This window comes from Amphiprion ocellaris, chromosome 19, assembly GCF_022539595.1.
Source record: "Amphiprion ocellaris isolate individual 3 ecotype Okinawa chromosome 19, ASM2253959v1, whole genome shotgun sequence".
Classification (NCBI taxonomy): domain Eukaryota; kingdom Metazoa; phylum Chordata; class Actinopteri; family Pomacentridae; genus Amphiprion; species Amphiprion ocellaris.
Genome location: NC_072784.1, coordinates 12,515,363 through 12,540,199, shown reverse-complemented (window position 1 = coordinate 12,540,199; position 24,837 = coordinate 12,515,363). Strand labels below are relative to the sequence as shown.

Here is a 24,837-nt window from a genome sequence, read left to right as displayed (position 1 = left end):
TAAAAATAGTGTCAAATGTTGTAAATAAAATATTACTATTTGTAAAAATATGCATTGTTATAAGGACTTTATTTACAATTTTGAAGGTTTTTTTTGAAAATTAACACATTTGTTATCAGTAATTTACCCAAACAAAAGAATTTTAAAAAATCTTAGAATAATATTCAAACCATTTTTCAGTTCTTATTATAAACAATTTTTCTGAAAACAACCACAAATATCTGTAAAATACTTGTAAGAATGTTTTACAGTGAAGTTTTGTGAAAAAATAAATAATATTTGTAAAAATACAGTTTTTTGATGTGAAGATTATTAACATTATATGTTTTACATGTAAATAAATATTTTTTCTTGTGATTTTACCAGATATCTAGAATTTAACAAACAGGGACTATCCTTCAAAGAACAGTTAATTTTTAAATTTTTAAAAAATATTTTAAAAATGCTAAGATATATATTTATTATCTTTCAAATATCTATAAAACAATGACACATTTTAAGAATTTTAATACAGTAAAAAATTGTGTCATTACTATATATTTTTTAATGTGAACATTATGTACAGTTTGGGCCTGTTTTAAATGTAAATTAATACTTTTTCACAAAATTTCACACAACGGTAAATCCATAAAATAACAGTTAATGTTTTTAATCCCTCATAAATGTATTTTATTTCAAATAACAGCAAATATCTGCGACATTATAGCAGAATTTGGTGATTTAAATACAGTAAAAATAATGTAATTTCATGGTAATTTTTTTTCTTTTTTTTGATGTGGACACTATTTACAGTTTGGGTCTGTTTTACATGTAAATGAATATATTTTTTTTCCCCTGTAATTTTACCAATTATTATCTGGAATTTAACCCAAAAAATGGCAAATGTGTAAAATAACCACTCATTCTTAAATAAAAAAAAAAATAATTAAAATACCTATTATACATGTATTTTCTTTATCTAAATTAATATCCATAAAATTATGGTATATTTTGCTGATTTAAATACAGTAAAATTATGTCATTTTTATTTTTTTGATGTGGACATTATCTACAGTTTGGGACTGTTTTACACGTAAAAAGATTTTTTTTTTCTGTAATTTTACTTGCTATTACCTAGAATTTCATATGGGGAAATCTGGAAAATAACAGTTAATTTTAAAAAAATGTTTAACAAAGTATTTTAAAATCCCTAATATACGCATATTTTCTTTCAAGTAACAGCAAATATCTACAAAATGACAGTAGATTTAAATATGGTGAAAATTGTGTAATAATTTCATAGTCAATTTTTTTTCGTGATGTGGACATTATTTAGTGTGGGCTCATTTTACATGAAAATGGATAGCTTTTTTCTCAAATTTTGCTAGTTATTATCTGAAATTTCTCACACAAAATAGGGGAAATCTGTTAAATAACACTAAAACCTGTGCATTTTTTGCACTGTATGAGAAGATCCAGCTGGAATTCTGTCTTTATTGGTGCCGAAATGTCCGAAACTCTTGCCGCTGCAGCAAAATGAGATAAAGTGGACAACACGCACTCACTCCTCCAGCACCACCTAATTAATATTATGCATTCCACATCTGCGAGACAATGCTCAACGCTGAACACAGTCACTCCAGAGCACATAAATAAATCTAAAGTGGACGTCATCGTTGGAAGCGTTGCGGCCCCATATGTATGCAGGAATGCGTGGAGTGGGTGTGGTGGCCGGGTGGCTGGCCGGGCCTCATAAACACCGGCACCGGTTCAGGGAGAGGTCAGAGGAAAAGCTGCTGGAAGACCCACGAGATTACGTCCAAATGTCACTGAACTTCCCCCACCAACACCCGGGCACTCGAAACAAAAGGGGAAACGTGCACGAGTTCCCTCGATGACGAGGACCCGAGCTCGGATACGAGGAGGTCACGCAGAGGGAGCGGAGGTTACGGAGGGCCGGAGGGGGAGGAGGACGGCGGAGGATGCAGATGTGGAGAAGAGAGGCACGATGGGAGGAAACACAACGAGCTATTGTTTGGAGAGCGAGGACAGGAGCGGAGAGGCAGCGTTTACTTCCACTCGCATAAAGACTCGACTCAGTCTAAACACCAGGCAGACGCTACGATCAGCTGATCCCGTTTGAGGGTGAAGGTCGCCTTACCGCTGAGGAAACGAGCCTCTTTATGTTGATGTGACATTACCTGAAAGCACGGAACAAAGCCGCTACCCATCATCCCTCAGTGCACAGTTCAGCAGGTTGTTTAGAGCTGCCATTGTTTAGGTTGAACATCAGCAAAACCAGTGAAATTTATCATTTCTGTAACGTTCTGTTCTTATTCCTGACATTAGGTCAAACTCTCTGAACCCTAAAGCCCAGTGGTGGGATTAAAAAGCATGTTATCTTTGAAAAATATCACCAAAAATAACAAAATTTATTAAAATATACGTTTTTCTTACAAATAGAAGCAAATATCTATTTTTATTGACAGTCTTAAGTCCTCTGAACCCTAAAACCCATGCTGTCTTTGAAAAATATCACAAAAAATGACACCCTCTATTAAAATATACATGTTTTTTCTTATAAATAGCTGCAAATATTTGTAGAATAACATTTTAGATTATTTAAATACAGTAAAAATTGTGTAATTTTACTGCCCTCTGAACCCTAAAACCGATCAACAGGTTTAAAAAGTATGTTGTCTTTGAAAAATATCACCAAAAATGACCCCATTTACTAAAATATCGTAATAGTCGTGATAGTAAAAAATAGTGTAATTTTACAGTCTTAAACCCTCCGAACCCTAAATCCCACACTATGTTTAAAAAGCATGTTACCTTTGAAAAATATCAGTCAAAATATCATAATTTATCTATTATTAAGTATATGCAATTTTCTTACAAAACAACTTTAAATATCTGTAAAATAATATTTTTGCTGATTTAAATACAGTAAAGTAGGGCAATTTTGCAGTCTTAAACCCCACCGGTGGGTTTAAAAAGTATGTTATCTTTGAAAAATATCAGTAAAAATAGCATAATTTATTACAATTTACGTAATTAAAAAAAAATAGCAGCAGCTATCTGTAGAATAACAATATTTTAGATTATTTAAATACAGTCGAATTGTGTAATTTTGCAGTGTTAAACCCTGCAAACCCTAAAACCCAGCAGTATGTTTCAAAAGCATGCCACTGTTGATAAATAACATTTAAAATAATACAATTTATTAAAATATATGATATTTTTCTTACAAATAGCAGCAAATATCTATAGATGATTTAAATACAGTAGATCTTCTTAAACCCTTTGAACCCTAAAATCCAGAAGTGGGTTTGAAAAGCATGCTTGAAAATATAACTAAAAATAACACAATTTATTAAAATATGACATTTTTCTTACAAATAACAGCAATTATCTGTAAAACAACAATATTTTAGATGATTTAAATACAGTAAAATTGTATGTTTTTACAGTTTTAAACCCTCTGAACCCCAAAAACCCACAGAAGGTTTTAAAATACATACTACCTTTAAATAAAATCATCAAAATGGTACCATTTATAAGAGCCTGAAACTGTAAAAACAGATAGAATCATCAAATTTCCGAGAACTACTTATCTATGAGTTGGAAAATTCAACACATTTAAACTTAAAATTGCTACATTTTATCAAAATCACATGTCTCATTTAAAAATGTGCTAAAAAAAATAAATCATTTTCAGGACCAAATTCTGCAAAAAACCTAAAAAATTCTGCATTCCTCAGTGTAACCATGAAGCCATTAGTGACACAGCTGCAACAAACAGTCATGTGCCAAAAATTCCAGGAATTTTTCAGCTGAACTGCAGGCTGTGGTTACACAGAGCAGATAAGAGGCTAGTATGAAAGCAAATAAAATATGTAAGTAGCAAAATATCTATAATATGTAGGGTCAACATTTATTCTAGTATCGGTTTCACCTGTAGGCACCTGGAAAAATATAGTACATGTTGATGCCAGGTTTGTTTAATTCTTGTAAAATAAATATTAGAAGAAAGTGAACTTTCTTTTTTTTCTATTTTATGATTTAAACAGTAATTGAAGACATTTATGAGTTATCCCTCCTTCTTCATGGTTGTTCTGTTTTCATAGAGGAGCAGGACTTTATATTGCAGTGAAAAATTATCCCACAGTGAGTAAAAATGCGAGAGGAGCAAAAGGGTTCAGAGGGTTATTACAGATTTACACTTCAATGAAGCTAATTTTGGGAAATGTGCCTTAAAATTCAAGATGTGTGAGATTAATGGTGCTTAATGGTGCTCATGTGTCTATGAAGTAAATATGGAACTGAAACCAGCAGCCAGTTAGCTTAGCCTAGCAAAAAATACTGGACAGAAACAGCTAGATTAGAATGGACTGCAAAAAACTGCAGTTCCTTGAACGTCCATTAGAGGCTGCCTCCAAAAGCAAGTCAATCCCCATAGATTCTCATTTTAAAATGTGCAACTACACAGCAAAAATAAACATGTTCACAGCCTGGTAGCAACCAAACTTTTGGTCTTTACAGATAATTTGCACATTCAAGACAACTGTACAGGTTGTGAATGTTTATGTAACTCACATGTTTAAATTGTATTAAGGTTTAAAATTATGCAAGACCCGCCTAAGCTGCAATCACGCGGCATCTATTGGCTAATTTTCCGATTAGGATGAGTCACGACTGGAGCAACCACACCGCACTGCTTTCCAAATACATTTTCCTTTCGGGCTGTAGTACAACTGCCTTTACAAAGCACATACTGTTGTAACGCAGTGTGCATTCATGCTACTTCATCTTAATACTGCGCCTTAAGCTTGTTCATATATTCGTTGCAGTTTGTGGTGTTAAATCACAAGTTTGTGCGATGATGAGACTCCAGGGGATTGTGAATCAGAATTAGCAGTAAAGCATGCTGCAAGTAGGACATCCTGGTAGCCTTGGCATTTGTCGTACTATGTATTGTAGAATGTGTAATATGTGTCCTTGAACGCACCATGAGCTTTAAAATAACAGCTCAGGAAACCTGGGCGCTGTCACAGAGGGTTTTGTCCCACTTTATACATGTTCAGTGGCAAATCTTCCTTACAAAACCTCTTTACATCTCTTTTAATCTATAATAGTATATAATATATTGTAAATCTGCAAGTGTCACCATGTTTGTACGGTTGTTGATCATGAAAAGGGATCCTTCCTCTGTTGTTTTTTTATGATTACAAAGGATTTTTGTGGAAATTCTTCTTGTCAGTTGTTCATATTGTAAATATTGGGACTGAAACTGAATTTTACACATTTTAATGCTGGAAAAAAATTTAATTGAGTAACAACATTGTCACAAGATTGCAAACGGTTGTGCAAACTTTCACTTCCTGTTGAAACTGATGTCATTAGATAATCTTTGCATTTTCTAATCAATGCAGAATGAATCATCTGATCAGCATCGAGGTCTATGGGGACATAGAAACCTAAAAGTCATTGAAAAGAGGTTGATTATTGTCCAAAAGTGACTAAATTAGATGCTTCTTATGAGAATAAACGGGTCAGCCTTGAGACGGGTCAGAGGAGGATGAACCTCTCGAGCATTTTTTACTAGAAAGATGTACTTCTGGAAAGATTTACGCGGCGGAAAGTAAATTATACTCCAAACAGAGAGTCTACAGCTGCTGCGATAAGAAGCTGTTGATTTGGACCTTCAATAAAAATGGTTCAAATCATAATAAGCGACCGAGGCTGGAAAACAAATCCGTCTCCTGCTGCTGCTGCTCCTGGCCCGAGCAAATAGTTAATCTCTTGAAAAGGCTATTTTATCTTTGCTCAACATAAACTGATGCGGCAGGAATGCGGTGTTGTGCAGGCACATCGGGAAACTCGCTAGATCGCTGCTGTTCAGTCGGAGATACGACTTGCAATCATGTGTTGCGAAGTCTTGAGATGGTCTGATGAGGTGCAGAGAAGCCAGTTAACCACACTGTGTGTTTGGTTCAACAGGGAGTTCACTGCAGCTGTAGGCAGACTAATTATTGTTTCAAAACTGAAACACAAGTCATGCATGTCACTTGGAACTTATTCTGACTCCAAATTCTTGTGGAAAGGAGATCAAATCATGCAAAGAGGCCTAAAAAGAAACCAGAAATTTTGGAATTTTAACTGCAGAAGACGTAATTGAGGATTTACAGTCGAATAAATGACATGAAATTGAGTTAATCTGATGTAATATAAGTGTAGAAACAAGTATTAAGACCTTAGTTAAGGATGATAATACCAGAGATTGATTGATATATGCATTGTGCAGCATGTCTGATTCAGAGTTCATTTATTAGTATTATTCATTATTAAAATTTCTATTATTATTATTAAGTTAAGTTGACTTAAATTAATTAGTTCAATACTTCAAAAAGATGCTGCTGCTGAACCAGGAATAAGCAACCTGTTTCAGCATCAGAGACAGTTTGCGGAAAGTTCCTATTAATTTTCTTCTTGGAAATAGTTTGACAGCCTTTGTGATACCTCTTCTATCTCCTGTGACATTTAAAAACTGTAATAAATACATGTTTTGATGCAGTTTACATATTTCAGTTCTCATCTTTGCATTAGAATACAGAGCATTTAATAATATTTTGATGGTGTCTCATGTTGTAATGATCCATCCCATGTTTTAAGACTCCTACATACAAGATTTTGAACCAAAACTTTAATAAATTATATCACAAATTGCAATATCTGTCAGGAAAAAATGCAATTACATGTTTTCCCCAAATTGTTCCGCATTAAAGGAAAGCTCTTTTGGCTTAGTGGGTCGAACTTATTAATTGTAGATAATCACAGAGTAGATGACTGACTGCAAAAAGTGGCCACAAGTAGAGGTGAGCAATTAATGGCATAATTTTCAAAATCACAATATTCAAATTGCACTGGCTGCAACTTTCTTGATAAAGGTGAGATGTGTCACAAAATTTCCTAATAAATGAAGCTTTGCAGGCTTTAAATCATTGTCTGTAGACATCACGCTAAAATCCTGACTTTTATTGCAATATCTGTCAAAATACTCTAGCTGTAACCCACACAGTGTTTTTCAGAGGTTCTACATGGATGACTCTTGCAATTTCCCGCAAGTCCCTGCAGTGGAAAACAATCTGTTGCTTCATTTAAAGCCAAAAAGGGAACCGTGCCTTTGGATTGAATTACTACAGAGCTGCATCTAATGTGTATTTTTAGCAGCAGTGTACTTGCTGATTATTTTCCAACTGAAAAGCTAATTGTAGCACTAAAATTTTGGGGAAAAGCTCCCATAGTTTCTGATTTTCAAATTGATTGCTTTTTCTGACCAAAACTCAAAGATTTTCAATTTGTAATGATGTAAAACAGAGAAAAATTGCAAATCTTTACATTTGAGAAGTTAAAACTGATTAATTTTGGGAATTTTTGCTTGATAACAGACTTAAAAGTTTCAATTAATATATAATTTTTGTGCTAAGCATGTGGAAAATATAGTTAAAATAACCACTTCTTCAACACTAAACACATGGTTGAAAGATACAGAAATCCAATTGAATGATTTTTAATGGATTATGTTTGTTCATTTTAAACTAAATTTAAGTTGCGGTTATTTAAGGAGAGTGGCTGAATTCTTCACCTTGAGGTCAGGATTTCAAGTCAGCTCTCTGTTCCTGAATGTAAAGAAACTTTATGTCAATGTTTGTTTGATAAAGGAGATAAAAATGTATTTAAAATATAAAATGTTTGTGTTTAGTATGTGAAAATATGGTTAAAATAGCCACTTGTCCTACACTAAATGCCTGGCTGAAAGATACAAAATGCAATTTCATGATTTTTAATGGGTTGCGTTGATAAAATAATGCTGCAAGATAAAAACAGAATGGCTTAGATCAAACTTTTAAGTTATTCCGATGGGTTGAGATGACAGCATAATATAGGTAATTGCATCAACTTCATAATGTAAACTCAAATTTCTTCAGTAGTTCTTTTAAAACTGAATTGAAGTTGAGGTTTTCTTTTAAGGAAATTGGCTTAATTCTTCACCTTAAGGTCAGGATTTCAAGTCAGCTCTCCCACCTACTGAACACTGGAAAAATTTACTGTTTTTAAATTTGCAGAATAAAACATATCATTAAGTAAGTTGTAATTAACAGCACCTTTGATTGGGGAGGAAATGTTGATTCTTCTAACTCAGGGTAGATTCTTTCATTAGAAGCTACCATGTTCTTTTTCATTCCATAAATCTTTGTTTTTTAGAGTGTAGTGGGATACATTTAGTGATAAATAAACTGCTTGTCCCAAAAAAAGTCGCCACTTGGATTTAACTAAGCAACTAGGTAAGAACCTTCCATTGGATAATTACTGCAGTGATGAATATGTTTCAGCTCCAACTTATTTAACCCTCGCTGATGCTGACGACCGTGTTAGAAGACATATCCTGTGGTAGCAGAAAGGATTTTAATCTATCTCAAAAGGCTCAAATTACTGGCCTGCATCAAGCAAAGAAAACAACTAAGGAAAATTTTGAAACCCCTAAAATCAGGTTTAGAATTGTCCAACGCATTATTAAAACCATGAAGGCCAGTGGTGAGCCGTCATCTTCAAGGAACAAATGTGATCGGAACAAACTCTTAGATGATCGTGGGAAATCAACAGTAGAACTCATGGCTATGTTTAATAGTGAAAGTAAGAGCATTTCCACATGCACAACATGAAGGGAACTCAAGGGATTGGAACTAAACAGCTGTGTAGCTCCAAGAAAACCACTGATCAGCGAGGCTAATCAGAGAAAAAAGGCTTCAATTTGCTTGGTTGCATAAAGATTGAACTCTGGAGCGATGGAAGAAGGTCATGTGGTCTGATGAGTCCAGATTTACCCTGTTCCAAAGTGAGGGGTGCATCAGGGTAAGAAGAGAGGTGGATGAAGTGATGCACTCATCATGTCTAGTGCCTACAAGCCTGTGGGGGTTAGTGTTATGATCTGGGGTTGGTCAGGTTCAGCAACGTTATGTTCCCAAAGCATGAGGTCAGCTGACTACCTGAATATACTGAATGACCAGGTCTTTCCATCAATGGAGTTTTTTTCCTTGATGGCATGGACATGTTCCAAGATGACGATGCCAGGATTCATGGGGCTCACATTGTGAATGAGTGGATCAGGGAGCATGAAACATCTTTTTCACACATGGATTATCCTCCACAGAGTCCAGATCTCAGCCCCATTGAGAATCTTTGGGATGTTCTGGAGAAGACTTGCAGTGGTCCGACTCTCCCATCATTAGTATAAGATCTTGGTGTAAAATTAATGCATCTCTGGACAGAAATAAATGCTGTGACTTTGCAGAAGCTTATCGAAACAATGCCATGGCAAACGTGTGTCGTTCTCAGAGCTAAAGGCGGTCCAATGAAATATTAGTGTGCTACGGGGAGTGGATATGCAGCTCTGGCTCCAATTCCCTCCGTAGTATTAAAGAAAATCTCAGACTTGAAAGGACAGAAACAATGACAGCCTCTCCTCTGTGGTCTGTCACTGCAGAAACCTTTGATCCGTCTAATCAGAAAACATCAGAAGACGTTCCTGACAGACGCAAACACTCCAGCAGCGCGACACTAATAGGAAGAAATCTCACTCTGGTAACACCTTATTCACAGATACTACCACGAGATTAACACAGCAGCGTCGGAAGATAATCATTTACACATGCAAAGAACGACAGAGTGCAGGCAAGACTGTCGAGCAAATGGTTTCGTCGTAGCCTCAGCGTTGTGCTTTTGCAATCCTGATGTCCGGACAGCTGGCGAGGCGGTGCTGGCATGACGCCCTGAGAAACCAGAGATGCTGCCTTGACACGACCAGCAGGTCTGCCGTCACACTTCCACTGCATTCCTCTTATAGCAAACTGGCAATATGTGTCAACAGGAATATGATGAATGCAAACACTTGGGATTCCTAGCAAAGACCACCAGTCCCACAACTATGCTGGCTATCATTCAGCTAGTAATCTTACGGATTCGTTCATTTTCAGTGGGGAAACATCCACCTGTGCTGCAGCCTCCCACTGCTCTTTGTCAGTTTTTGGTCTCGAGGGTTTCGGCCGACTACACCCACACTCAGAGGGATTCCTTTTTGTTCCCTCTGCACAATAAAAAGTGGGAAAATTGAGAGCTGCACACCAGCGTAGTGACACAATTTTTGGCTAATGCGCTCCCCCGTTCTCTCCAGCTGGCCTGGTTCTCTGTAAACAGCAGAAATATCAAATGCTCTCAGGCTTCACGCCCCACAACAGGTGCTTTTACTCCCTCAATCCCCATCTTTCTTCCCACCCACTCGCTCAGTCTGCAGGTGGCAGGTGCTCCAGCATTACAGTAGAAAGCTGCAACACTGAGCCAATATCTCAAACGCTAGCCGAGAGCGGGACCTTCTCCAGCGGCCATAATTCATGTAGAAAAGAAATGCATAAACAGGAGGCGCAAGGGAAGGAAGACGCTGAAAACGTTCCTGGGTGTTTCCTTAATGCAGTAATAGAAATCTTTGACTTGCAATTTTGTAGAAGATCTCAAATTATTGCTCTAAACTCAGATGTTTGGCTGCTAACTACAGAAATCTAGAGTTCAGAGGAGAATCTCAGAGCTTCTTCATGCTAAGATGCAACATTAACTTATATTTAACCAGCCACAGCCACAATAAATGAATAATTAAACAGTTTATATTGAATTATATAATCTTTTCAAATTAAAAGCCCTTCAATGATGCATTCTCCATCTAAGACTGACAGCAATAAAGATTCTGTCTCTGGATTCGTACCTGCAGCAGCGTGGACCAGGACGCTCTGGTTGGGCCGCAGGTTGCCGAAGTCGAACAGCATCATGTAGGCGGTGATGTAGTTGACGGGGAGCGCTGCTGCCTCCTCGAAGCTCATCCCCTCTGGGATGAGGAAGGTGTGGCTGGCTGGCACCGCCGCCACTTCCTGCCACAGGCCGAAGCGGTTCAGCACCATCACCCTGTCGCCCACCTGGAACAGGAAGGAAGGCAAGACATGGAGTGAAGAAATGGAAAAGGCTATACCTTTAGTAACTGGATTTGAAGCTAACATGAGCTAAAATGCAGAAATTTGCAACAAGAAGTGTTTGTAACACAGAGGCTACTTTAGCATTTGCCAGAGAATCCATGAAAAGAGTTGAAAATCTATAATAAAGGATTGTATAGCCTTGAACTAGGATGACTTAAGTTGTGAATGTGCACTATGCAGATAAAACTGCATTGAAAAAAACTCAAATATTTTGATAAAAAATACATTTTTAAGTGAAAATATGTGCACATACACAACTATATAATGGGAACACTACAAGTTGCAACCAAAAGTGCATGAAGAAATGAGTTGCAACTGACAAGAGGAATCATTGAAATAACGGATAAATGGCTGAAATATTTAGCTGAAAGTAACTGAACTGATTAAATGTCTGCTGCTTCAAATGGGAGTGAAACATTTATGAGGAAAATACTTCAACATCCACTGAAATATTTACTTTAGTCATTAATTCAAGATTTGTGATGATAATGGTACAGCACTGGTATCAGATAATATCTGAAAAGTTTACAGTCTCACTTGTAAATGAATAATGTAAATAAATCTGGCATGTTTTACATTTAAGTCTCATCTCCCTCTGTATATACTAAATAAGGTCTTGACCTCACTATGTAAAGGGCCTTGAGATGACATATGTTGTGAAATGGTGCTGTATCAATAAAAGTGTATTGAATTTAACATAAATAAATGTAATTATTTTGCCCAGCAAAGGTGTTTGTTTTGGTGCATGTCTTCTTATGTCAGTAAGCCATCAGTAGAGCTCCAACTAGCGTGTTGATTAACTTTTCAGCTATTTTCTCAATTATTTGATTCGTTGTTTGGTCTATAAAATAACAGAAAAGGGTGAAAAATGTCCATCATTGTTTCCTAAAGCCCAATATGACGAATGGTTTTGCCCACAACCCAAAGATATTTAGTTATAGAGGAGTAAAGAAACCAGAAAATATTCATATTTATTTAAAAGCAGTAACAGATGAGTCAATCACATGGACTGCACCTTCCGTGATTAATCGATTAGTTGTCAACCATTAAATTCATTTGCAACTATTCTGCTAATCAATATTAAGTGGTAGAGTAATAGTTTCACAGAAAAAGCTGACAAAAAGCCTAAATTCCCTGATTCCAGCTCCTTAAATGTGGTTCTGTTCCAGACAGACAACACCGATCAACATTTTTTTTTTGGGACATTTTCTGACATCTATCGCTGAAACAACTAATCAATTAACCTAAAACATAATCAACAGATAAATAGTCAATTAAAACAGTCATGGGTAGCAGCTTTAACATGGAGTTAATTCCCCTAAAGTTGGGCTGAAGCCAAGGCTAAAACTTTACTTTCTTTAATTATTTCTGTCTTCACGTCGATGCTATATCCGCTGAACACCGATAGCATTACAGCAATATGGATAAGCGGGAGCATAGAACCACTTTCAGAAACGGTTTTATTAAATTAAAGCTGAATTCTTCTATACTTTAAGTGACTTATTGAGTTTTGAAGTTCATAGAAGCTGCAGGTCTCGCCATGTCCGGTTATCTGAGCCTTTCCTTTGTGCAATGTGAATAATGCTCACTGTGTGATTAAGGTTTGTCCTTTTGCATCAAACAACAACAGCAGACATGCAAACATGCAACCACCTCATCCAAGAAAACCTCAAACAGTTTGCTCCTGAAGAACACAACCCAGCAATGGAAGCGACAACCCACAGCAGAGTAAGAATAGTAACCGAAGCTGCACCGACTTTATGGAGGAGAGAAAAAAAAAGGGAAGCAGTAAAAGAAGCAGGACAGGAAAGGAAGTGGATCATGTAAGATGCGCCAGGATTAGTACCAAAATACGAGAGCTGTTTCCCAACTTGTAATGTAGAGGCTTGCGGCAGTTTGCTGTTTGGACAGATTTGGTTTGCTCAGTTTTTAATTCTTGAGCTTTGAAGTTGCATCAAATGTAAATGTGAGAAAGAAGAAACGTATCAAAAGCAAAGCAGAAGTGATCCGGAAATCACTGCAGAAATAGGTCCAATATAATTTAAATGTCAAACAATTCAGAATTGCATCATGTTACATTAAATTGCATTATTTTTATCTAAGCTGAACAGCAGGGTATTTGTTGGATTTAGAAAACTCTAATAATTTGTTAAAAATGTCCCTTAAAAGTTTTATTTTAAAAAAATCTCCCAAATTTGGCAAGAAAATTCCTGTAAATATTTTCAAAAAATGAGCAAAAATCTTCAAAAAAAAAAAATCTTGATTACATATATATCAGTAAAACTTCTAATATTTTCTTTATGAACATTCACAAAAAAATTAACCAAAATCCAGCAAATTTTTTTGGTGAATGTTCTTAAAAAACATTTTTAACTTTTCTTTTTTTTTTTAACCAAAAAAATGTTCAAAAACTTAGTAAAAATGTTGAAAATGTGGACATCAGAAGCTTCACTGTGAGAATATTGCTTTTTCCCCCACATTTTCAAACCTTAAAACGGGTCAAGTTGACCCGCAGGCCAACATAAGGGTTAAAAACATGGACCCCAAAGAAGGAAATTAAGGCACATAAATAAGTAAATCTATCCCTAATGACGTTTAAATCAAATTTTTTCAATACATTGTGTGTCCACCTTTATTCTGATGGCAGATTTAATCCTCCTTGGCATGGATGATACCACATATCTGGAGAGAAGTATTACTATAGATGGGTAGTGTTGCTTTATTTTTCTCTGTTAAATTATTCAAAGGTGTTTCATTTGATATTTAAAGACAGGCCAAATACTTGTCTAGATCACAGGTTTCTCTTGAAACATTAATGGCGCATCTATAAATGTCACTCACACTCCCACCTCTGTGCTTCACTGTCAGGACAACGCATTCGCTGTGGTAATCCCGGGCACAAAACACACAAAATGACCACAAAGAGACACAAAATGTCAACAATGACAAAAAAGCCTCCGTGTTTCACTGTCAGGACTATGCATTCATTGTGGTAGTCCTGTCCAGGTTCACACCAACATGCTAGACTCCATCTGAGCTGAACAGATTTATCTTCATCTGACCAAAGAATGTTCTCCTAACATTCATCAGGCTTCTTAGCATGTTTGTAGCAAAGCTTATTCTTTCAGTTTGTACTTTTCTTGCCCATGTATAGGGGTTCACGTTATACAGTATTCTGCACGCTGTCTGTGCTGTCACAGTAACTCTAGTTTCTATTAAGAAATTCGAGTTTAGAGTGCAAAAGTAGCGCACTGTCCGTGGCATCATTTTAGGAGGACAACCATGGCATCTCTGATTAGTGGTACTATGGCGAATTCTTTACATCATGATTACTGTGCAACTGTGTTTTCACCGACTTTTAGTTGATGTTTGTGTATCTTTGTGAAGCTTCCCCATCACATTTTTTTTCAGTTCCTCTGGAAATTCTTGTCCATGTGAAGCCATGATGCAGACATGCAGCCCATAGGCACAGGCATTTTAACAAATATTTTCTAACATTTTAGAGAGCAACAATTACATTAATGTAGAAATTTGAGTTTACATTACACATAATATTAAGTTGATGCAATTACCAACATTTTTATGCCAATTCAACACATCAAAATAACTTATAAGGTTTATTTAAATCAGTAAATTTGATTTCTTTTTCATTAATTAAGTGGTAAGAATAGGTTCATTGGCTTTGTTTTAAGACTGCACTGGAGCTCGTCATTTTAAACATATTTTAAAATACCTAACACAAAAATTTGAACTTTAAATGAAGCACTTGAGTCTTTTATCAAACAAAAAGTCAAAATTTACCACTTTTAGCTTCTTAAATGTAAAGATTTGCTGCTTTTCTCTATTTTATATCATTGTAATTTGATTTTCTTTAGGTTTTTGGTCAGAAAAAGCAAGAAATGTGGAAATAATAGGCTCTGGGACTATGAACAGGCATTTTTTTAAAAGTATTTTTTAACATTTTATAGAGCAACAATTAGTCGTTCAGTCTGAAAAATAATCAACTAATGCAGAAATTTCAGTTCAAATACCCACAATACTGATGCAGTTGTCAACATTATTATGTCAACTCAACCCATCAGAATGACTTAAAAGCTTCATTAATGTGAAGCCATGATGCAGACATGCAGCCCAAACAGGTCCAAAACTAAGAAAGTTCTGCTATTTTTACAGCCATGTTCAAGCAGTTAGACTGTTTGGAAATTACAGTTCAGTTTCAAGGATCACAGGTGGATTCCCTTTTGTCGCACCGAGCTGCACATGTTTCTAATTTAGGTCCTGAATCTTCAATATACTCTTTCAAAAGCGTTTATTTTTGATTACTTGTAGGAGCATATAGTCAGTTTGTCAACATAGAAATAATTCAGTTATGTTCAGTTGTTCACTTCTCTTGTATACTATATGTAACTTTTTTCTCTCTCTCAGTTGACCTACAGTGGAAATTTCAATAGTTGAGATTTCGTCTGTTTCTGAAGCAGCATGCGGCGACGTGCTGCAGCTCTCGAGCTCCAGCTCACCCTCAAACTCTCCTTATCAAAGCAGGATCCTCCAATTCACAACTGTCTCCTTCCAGAAGAATGAGCCGTGATATAAACTCTCCCCCGTCGGCGCCCGAACCGACCAATCAGGACGGCTCACTCGAGGGACACAGGAAACAGAGACGACTGCAGCATTATAACTCTCTTCCTGTTTTCTTCCTCCCCCCGCCTTATCCTCCCTCCCTGTTTCCATTCTCCTCACTTTTTTCTCTTCCCTTCTTTCTCTTTCACTTCCTGACTGCTTTTCCTCTCGCATCTTCAGAGCGTCTTCCTTCCCCCTTCAACTCGTCTGCATCTTTCGTCTTCGCCGCCGCCGAGTGTCCCCCTTCTTCCTCATCAGCCAGACAGGACAATGGGGCCCATCTTCTTCCCTGGCTTCCCTCCACCCATCAGAGTCCCTGCCAGATTTTTCCCCATGGCTGAGCATAAGACAAGCTCTCTCCTCCTGGGAACTAACCCTCTCCACCCGGGCCTCTCTAATGGTCTGGAGGGAGCCATGCGCCTCGCTGTCTATCCACTCCAATTAGAAAGATCTCCCTCTCTTTCTTCTTTTTCATACCCTCATCTTCCTGTCTGGGGCCAAGTCATTTCGTTTCCACTGTGGGCTTCTTCTTCTTCTTCTTCGTTATTCATGCTCATCTTCATCTCTCTTCTTCTTTTACAGGCTTCAAACTCATCAGCCTCACTGGTGTAATTGGGGTTACAGTGTGGTACAAATCGATAACGTGGGAGGGGGAGAGCTCAGGCTTCTGACAGGAAACAAACATGACTTACGAATGCATCTGCAGCTATTCTTCCGAACCCATGTAGGAGCATGTGAGCTGCCGTCAGTCGCACCGGGTAAACAAGCCTTGTGACAGTTGGGTTGCAACATCATCGCGGCGTGACACAAACACTCAGCGCTCGGGCGCTCGGTTTCTCGGCCTTCAAACTGCATCAAGTTGCAGTCGGGGTCAGGAGTGCGGGGGCACCGAACAAAGACACTTTCAGTTAACTGTACATGAATGGACTTAATCAGATGGTGATTCAATTTTAGGGTATGAGGGGCCTCCGAGTCAGCTGCTTTGTGGCTCAGAGCTTTGGCAACGTCAGCCAAAACTTATCAGGTTCAACAAAAAAAAAACAAAAAAAAAAACAGAAATTGTCTTCCTGAGTCAGGCTGGAAGTAGAAGATGAAGGTGAAATGTGACGCCTACGCAGCTTCACAAGGCTTCTGTTAATGCAATTTAAAGGAAATGTAATATGCATGTGGTGTTAAAGGTGTTAGTGAGCTTTAACAGAAAGGCCATGCCCAGCTAGCATACAGCTAAATGTGTGACAAGATGCTTCACATGCAGATTTTTTTGCACATTATGCTTCAAAAGCCACAGTTTGCATCAATCTTTTAGAGTTACTACAACTTCTAATGGAATTAAGTTGAACCAACAAGCTACAATGACTTAAAGGAACTAGCATTTCCTCTTCAATTAAAGGTATTTTGAGTTATTTAATGACTTGTAGCATCAACACAGTGTTTTTTAGTTGATTACACATAAAAATTAAGTTTCCAACTAGGATTTCCACTTTATTTACCAGTGTTATTTACCTAATTATCATAATTCTAAACATAAGTTTTAATGTTCATCAATTAAAAAGACAAAGTTGTTCCAATGTTAAGGAGGAAGGGAAACGGACTTGACATTTTGGCCTCAAAGTCAAAAAACATTAAACTGCCTCAACTTAAATTTAGTTTTGAATGAACTGATGCAGAAAGTTGAGTTTAACTTACACACAATGCTAAGTTGATGCAATTATCAACATTCTGCTGTCAATGCAACACATCAAAAATAATTTAAAGGGTTTATTTAAATCAGAAAATTAGATTTTTTTAGCCTTCAGTCTTGCATTAAATAAGTGCTCCCTTGGATTTCTTTTAAGATTGTGTTGGATATGGTCATTTTAACCATATTTTAATATAGCGAAAACTAAAATTTGATGTTTAAATGAAGCATTTAAATTGTTTATCAAGCAAAATTGGCAAAAATTTACCACTTTTAGCATCTTAAATGTAAGGATTTGCTGCTTTTCTCTATTTTATATCATCGTAATTTGATTTTCTTTAGGCTTTAGGTCAGAAAAAGCAAGAAATGTGGAAAATAATAGGCTCTGCGACTATTAAGTGGCATTTTTAAAAGTATTTTCTAACATTTTATGAAGCAACAATTAGTCGTTTAGTGTAAAAAATAATCAACTAATGCAGAAATTTCAGTTTAAATACCCACAATATTACGTTGATGCAATTACCAACATTATTATGTCACCTCAACCCATCAGAATGACTTAAAAGCTTCATTCAAGTCATTAAATTTTGATCTTGCAGCCATGCATTTAATTAAACGGTGGGAATACATCCTTTGAATTACATTTCATATTGATAATGCACATCTGGTTATGCAAATCAGCTCATATTTCACTTTATTTTTGCAGCTGGATTAATAAACTCCACTCTTTCTGTCTCAGAATTTACCACAAACAGAAAGATTTACTTTCCAGCAGTGACTGTTACAAGCCAGCGGAGTTTCAGGGAAGCATTCACTGACAGTTCGGTGGTCAAAGGAAGAATTAAGAGATCATACGGAGGCAAGAAGCTATAGATACAAGGAGCAGAGGACTGATGGAGGAAATACCAGACTGACAATGTGGCCAGAGCGAGGTAATGGAGAACATATGGGTCAGATCATTCCAAAAACTCACCAAGGGAGAGCATTAAAATGAAAAAAAAGGAAAGCAGGACTGGAGAAAAAAGTGCTGATGTTTGGTGTCTGGGGAACTTCGGTGTGATTTGTGATATTTCCGCTCTCCCCTCGCTTACTCACTGTTACACTTTCCCCCCTACACTCCCTCCCTTAGGTCATTTCGGGTGAGTTCACTGTAGGATTACTTCACCCGAGTCCATTGTCCCTCGAAGGGGAGGCTTGTTATTGACACACAATACGAGGCACACAGAGAATAAATGCATCATAAAAATCAGCTCATTCATTCAGCTTCATACACTGCTGAAGGGAGTTTTAGTTGCAGAAACATCTAATCCAGGGTTGAAACCACAGTGATATGAACTTCGGTGCAGATATTTGTCTTATCTAAGAAGATGGAGGCATGTTTAAGTTGCATTATCTAATTAAAATGTGTTCCTAGCTGTGTTCCTTTGCTCCCTGACACACCCACTATTGTGTGCAGATGGAGCATCCCCAAAAGATTCAGTGCCATCAGGGTCAGCACATTCCCTCTGCCAAAAGATCCCACAGATCTCCATCCATTAGCAAGATTGGCTTTTAATTCTACAAGCTAAAAGGCTGCAAAAAAAGAGGGATGATGATGACAAGCTGTGTGTTTGTGCATGTGTGTGTGACCTTTAAATCCAATCAGCGTCGATGTGCAAAGAAGTGTTCTAGGAAACGCGGAAGGTCTCGACCCTCAGTGAAGCCTTGATGCGCTTTTGCCACCAATCCTGTCATTAATCCTGTTCCTGCTGCCCCGCGTCCACCCAGACATATGTGCCACTCCCAGGCAGATGCCGGGATTCTGCACTTTGCATCCCCACATGTGAGCAGCAGCATCAGCATAGTGGCGTTAAACACAGATTTTGGTGAGAAAAAATATCAAGCGTGCGTCATCATTGGCCGGTGTGTAACATTTGGATTTATTGTAGTTTCATTGGCTTTCAAAAGGCGTTACCGTGGTGATGCCAGGAGGCAGCTATAGGCCCGTGACTCATCATGCAATCTAAGAAGGACTCTATTAATTCTCCTCGTGGTTGGACAGTAAAGAAAAAACGTCTTTATGACTCTTTAATTGAGTTTATTGGCAGAAAACGCGCTGGTTTGAACTTTAATCATGACGCACTGACGGTTGTGACTAATTTCTGATCAGCAGAGTCGATGTCTGCCGACAAAGAGGCCTGTTTCTCGCACCGTGCCTCGCCCTTTCCATTCGGTGCGTTTTGTGCGCCACCGTATGCTCCCGGTAACAAAAGGCGTCGGCGACTCCGGTCTCCGCCACCGGTGTCAAGTCGAATTAATTACGGTGGCATCTTTACACCGTCTCCAAAATAAAACACCCGATTAGTTTGCAAGAAAGTAGTGACGGATGACGCTCTTGACTTGGATTTATCCTCAAAAATGCAATATTTTACTGTTATATTCAGGAGTCAGAGCAGAATTATATGCAACTACTGGCCTAAAATAACCTAATTTGCACATTTGGTACACTAAATCATGTAATAAAACCAACATTTTCAGAGTTTTTTTTTATCTTTACGCATGCTCGTTTTCATACCTTGCCACTACATATTCATTTTCTCCTCTGTTGTCTCCACAAAATCGCAAATTAAACTCTTAGTCGAGCTTTAATTTTGAAGGCAGACCGGTTTCTCTTCCACCTTTGTCCTTTGGCTAGCTTTACGCACCGCTCCGCACCGTGGCGCACATCAAAGCGCAGTAACCACAGAGTAGGTGCGGCACGGCTGGGAAGGAGAACCCACGGATTAATTCAGATTTAGACTTTCGACACGCATTTTTTTGGGTGCGAACACTGAGTCCATCTCCTTCCCTACAACTGTCGTGCGCTTTAAGTTGCTCAATCTGAAGTGCGCACCGGCGGCGCAATTTGAAAACCGAGAGGAGAGACAAGACAAGAGGGGCGACGCCTGCTGCTGAATGCATTGTGCCCAACTTGTGCCATTTACACACTTTTGGCTTCTTGTGCATAGAAACAACACAACACAAACGCACAAACGTTTTTGCGTTTTAACTTTTGCACAACACCTGAGGTCTGGTTTTTACGCACAAGTGAATGCATGGATGAGACAGCTCAATCATTAACCAAAGGCTGGTTTTATATTATCTCAACATTTCATTCTGTTAACTGCTTGACCCAGTAGTCTTTTAGCATTAAATTGATGAAACCCTGAAGCTGACAGTGAACAGAACACCTCTGCCTGAGAAGCGAGCACAGCCTGACACGCCCATGTCCAGATGTAGCGCCAACATGAAGGGAAAAATCATCACTTAAACAATAAAACAAACGCAGCAAAAAAACAGAGATATTTCGTGTGAGAAGAAAGCAGCTGAGAGCGTGTGTAAGCGGTGTGCTTACTTTTCTGTCCGTCACTTCTTCCCCCACAGCCTCCACTACCCCGGAGCACTCCATCCCGGGGGTGACCGGCGGGGACGGCAGCCGGTCGTACAGCCCCTGTCTGGCCATCAGGTCGGCGAAGTTGAGCCCGCACGCCTTGACCCGCACCAGCACCTCTCCAGCCTTCAGCGCCGGCTTCCCCTTCTTCACCTGCAGCTTCACCTTATCATAGCCCCCATAGCCGGTGAGTACCAGAGCGCGGTAGGTGAACGTCTCCTCCTCGGGGACCTTCTCGGCGGTGGTCGCCGCCGGGGTGGCAGCAGCCTCGGCGGCGGCGGCGGGCGCGGACTCCGTCTTGGGCGGCTCGGCTTTGGGCTCCTCGGCCGGTTTGGTCTCCTGCTTCTGGTCCACGGCGTTTTGCTGCTGGGCAGGTGCGTCCTCTCCAGACATGGTGCAAGAAGCGGGGGCTGCGAGACAGTGGTGCGTCTAGAAAAAAATGAACTTGTGCTTGGTGTCGCCGTGGACGGGCTCGGTGTCGTGGCTGCTCTGCCTGGCGGAGGAAAGAAAGTGGGAGCTTCTTTTTCAGCAGTCTTGCATGGAGACGCGAACCCCGACAAAGTGGGCTGATCAGTGGCCAGTGGCTGTCAACGCCGCGCTCTGACAGAGAGTGTGAGTGGGACGAGACGCGGGCAGGATGGAAAACACGGAGCGCTGGTGGAACCCGGGGATTGGTTCGTGTGACTGGGCGGATTTGGCTGTTTGGGGCTGGACTCACAAATATTGCATCAAGCAGAGACAAGAGAGGCGATTTACAAAAGTGTCCAAGAAGGCTGAGAGGCAAATAAAGTACAAACCACAAAATGTGCTGATTTCTGCAACAGAATATTACGAAAACAAAGCAGTGAGCTACGCATAAACATCATTAAAGGACTAATAATCCATTTAATACCACTATAAAGTCAGTTCTGTGCACATTTTTTTCACTTTTGGGCCTGTTTCTGACACATCCTCACTCCAGCCACTTCAGTTTTAATGAATTTGACGACTTACTCACCCAGTTAACACATTAATATCATTCTATAGAGGCTGTTTACTGCTGCATGTGGAACGCCAGCAGCCAGAGGAAACGCCTGTTTATGCTGCCTATTCTTGCAGTTGGATTTGCAGGAACTTTGGGTCTGCGTATGCCTCATTGTTGTAACTTCCCCGCGAAGGCAGTTTGAAAAATATGAGCTTGTGTTGAGGTCAGGCCAGTTTTTGATGATTTGATATCAGCTGCATTTGTGTTATTCAGGGGCAGGATGACCTCCAAATCAGAGGCAAACAAAAAGTAATTCAAGGAGCCTGTTCCCACCGTTTCCCTAAACGCCTAGCTGCAAGATTAGAAAAAGGATCTAATATATGGATTTAAATTGAGCTTTTAAATTGCAAACATTATTTTGGTGGGTTGTGTTGACTTAATGTTACATCAACTTAATACAATGTGCAATTTAAACTAAAATTTATGCATTAGCTGATTTAAAAGTAAATGCAAGTTAACTTAATGAAACTGGCTGGATAACAATTTTTTATTAATTTTTTTTTTAAACTTTGAGGTCAGGGTTTCAAGTCTCCTTCCCTTCTTGACATTGGAGCAACTTTTTTTTGAACTTTTTACAACTCAAAAATGTTTGCTGTTAAATGAACAATATTCAAAGCTTCATGAGCAAAAAAAGCAATAAATACATTTTTAAATATCTACTGAAGAAAATGAAATAGGAGCAACTTAATTTTAAAATTTAATTACATTTGTGTTAAAGATTAAAATATTGTGTGCTCAAATATGACTCCTGCAGTTAAATAAATAATAATAATAATATTAAAAAGTTAATTAGACAAAATATGGTTGGTAAATTAATTTCTCGGTGTGTAGCCCTGTGATCGACTGATGATCTGTCCAGGGCGTCCTCTGTCTTCACCCTAGGCCAGCTGGGATAGACGCCAACCCCCATGACGCTAATGCGGATAAAGTGGTTCATTGATAGTGGATGGATGAAAAAAAATGTGGAGAAAATCTAATCTGGAGAAACTTAATTCTATTTTTTTTGCAAACTTGTGTTTCTCTTTATGATAAAGAAGTATATAACACTTAAAAACTCTCGTGTGTAATTTCAAGTCAAATTTGTTGTTTTTGTGTTAAAGTCTGAAAAGAAAATGTTTTCAAATGCAAACCTTGCAGTTGAAAAAAGTTAAGATAAAATTTTGTTCGTAAATAATAATAATAAAAAGATGAAAAAGTAAAAATTACCAAACAACTAAAATCAAGTTTGAGTAACATAATTTTTAAAATTTTTACAACATACAAACTTTTGTTCATAATCATGGCAATTACATAAATAACACCATCTAAAAACCAGATTTAATATGATTTTAAAAAGATTAAAAAATATATTGCCAGTTTAAACAGAAAAATATGGTTTGATTATACAAAGTTAATTAATACTAAATGTTGAAAAATTTTTTGCTTAAATACAAACATGGCAGTTCAAAAGATGTTAATCAGACAAAATTGTGTTAGGAAATTATTTAAATTCTTCCACAAACAAAAAAGTGGAAAAAATCCCAAAACCTACCCCTTGAAATTTTGGCAACTTAATAACTTGTGTTCATAATTCAAACACAAAATTTTGTTGTTGACTGAAGTAATTTCTTTAAATCTACTATATGAACAAAAACATGGAAAACCTAAAAACTACTGTAAAAACTAACACTGGAGCAACTTGAATTTCTGAAATTTTGTTATTGTAAAAACTGGTGTTCATAATGTGTTCAGGGTTGAAAAAAATGTATATTCAAATACAAACCCTACAGTTAAAATGTTATTTGGACAAAATGTTGCTGGTAAATGAACTAATTTCTTCCATGAACAAAAATATGGAAAAGTGAAAAAAAACAGCAACTGAAGAACATCTAATTAATTCTCATAATTAAATATATAACACTTGTACGATTTAAAACTTAAAAAATGTCAGTTTGAATAAATTAACGGCAGTTTTAAATAAAAAAGATGTTGAATGAAAATTCTTAAAAGCTACTGTATAAACATAAACAAACCAACAACAACAACAACAACAAAAACCGACTGAAGAAAATCTAATTGCAGCAACTTAATTTTTTTGTTATCTTAAAAACACTTTAAATTATCTGAACTATTCCTGGGTCAACTTGATTTTTATAGTGACTCTACTTTAAAACTTATGCCACCAATCATTAAGCAATTATAGCATACATTTGATTAAAGAGGAAAAGCTAATTCTCCTAACTCAATATCATTTGTTGGTTGAACATAACTTCATTTAAAGTTGTCATAACTCAAAAACTGTTGCATTAATTCTTATTGTTAAGCCCAAACGTGATATTTAGAGTGTTGGGCATTGGCACTTACACAACTGACAGGTTTAGGGTGAATATTATTATTGTAAGTTGCACGTTTCTGGAACTTGCAACAGCAGCATGTGGTTCTTTCTGTTTGTCATCCATCAGCTGACAGCATTCAGAGTTCAGTGACAAACCCAGAGTCCTTTCAGAGACACTTTACCACTGTTGTGAGACACCTTGTGGCCATAAAGTGCCACTCAGCACCGGTGAGGCCAACGTCAGCAGAGATCGATCAATGGACCACAGGAGCTTAATGATGGAGGATGCAGCCGTTATTGATCCGCCGCTTTGACACGAGGCAGAATGTTACGAGCCAGATGTCTGTTCTTCCCCTCAGACCACACTTCTTTTTATACGAAAATCTTCTTCTTAAACCTTCTTTGAAAATTTTATTTCTTCTTCTAAAATTTTCTTCGTCTTCGTCTACTAAAATAATCTCCTAAAATTTTCCTGTTCTAAAATTTTCTTCTTCTCCTTCTTCTAAAATCTTCTTCTAAAATCTTCACCATCATCTTCTTCTAAAATTTTCTTCTTCTTCTAAAATCTTCTTCTTCATCTCTCTGACCAGAACATTAAACCTGCAGCTTCAAATCTGAAAAAAGCATTAAATCAGTGGCAACATCAAAATACCTTCTATATTCTAATCACTGCATCAAAGAAGAACATTTCAAAACATTTTCTAATGTCAGAACTTCATCTGCACTCTAAAA

The 24,837-nt window shown here is 37.6% G+C and overlaps 1 protein-coding gene across 1 annotated transcript in view; it reads right to left on the bottom strand.

Moving 5' to 3' along the window:
• vat1 (vesicle amine transport 1) overlaps window positions 1-21,389 on the bottom strand; it is a 51,593-nt gene extending 30,204 nt beyond the window's left edge. The window contains exons 1-2 of the mRNA XM_023268449.3: window positions 20,732-21,389; window positions 10,796-11,003 (exon numbers count right to left, since the gene is read on the bottom strand). Coding sequence (XP_023124217.1) covers window positions 10,796-11,003; window positions 20,732-21,160 — 637 coding nt within the window. The 5' untranslated portion in view covers window positions 21,161-21,389. The remainder of the gene's footprint in view (window positions 1-10,795; window positions 11,004-20,731) is intronic.
• Between the last annotated feature and the right edge of the window lie 3,448 nt (window positions 21,390-24,837).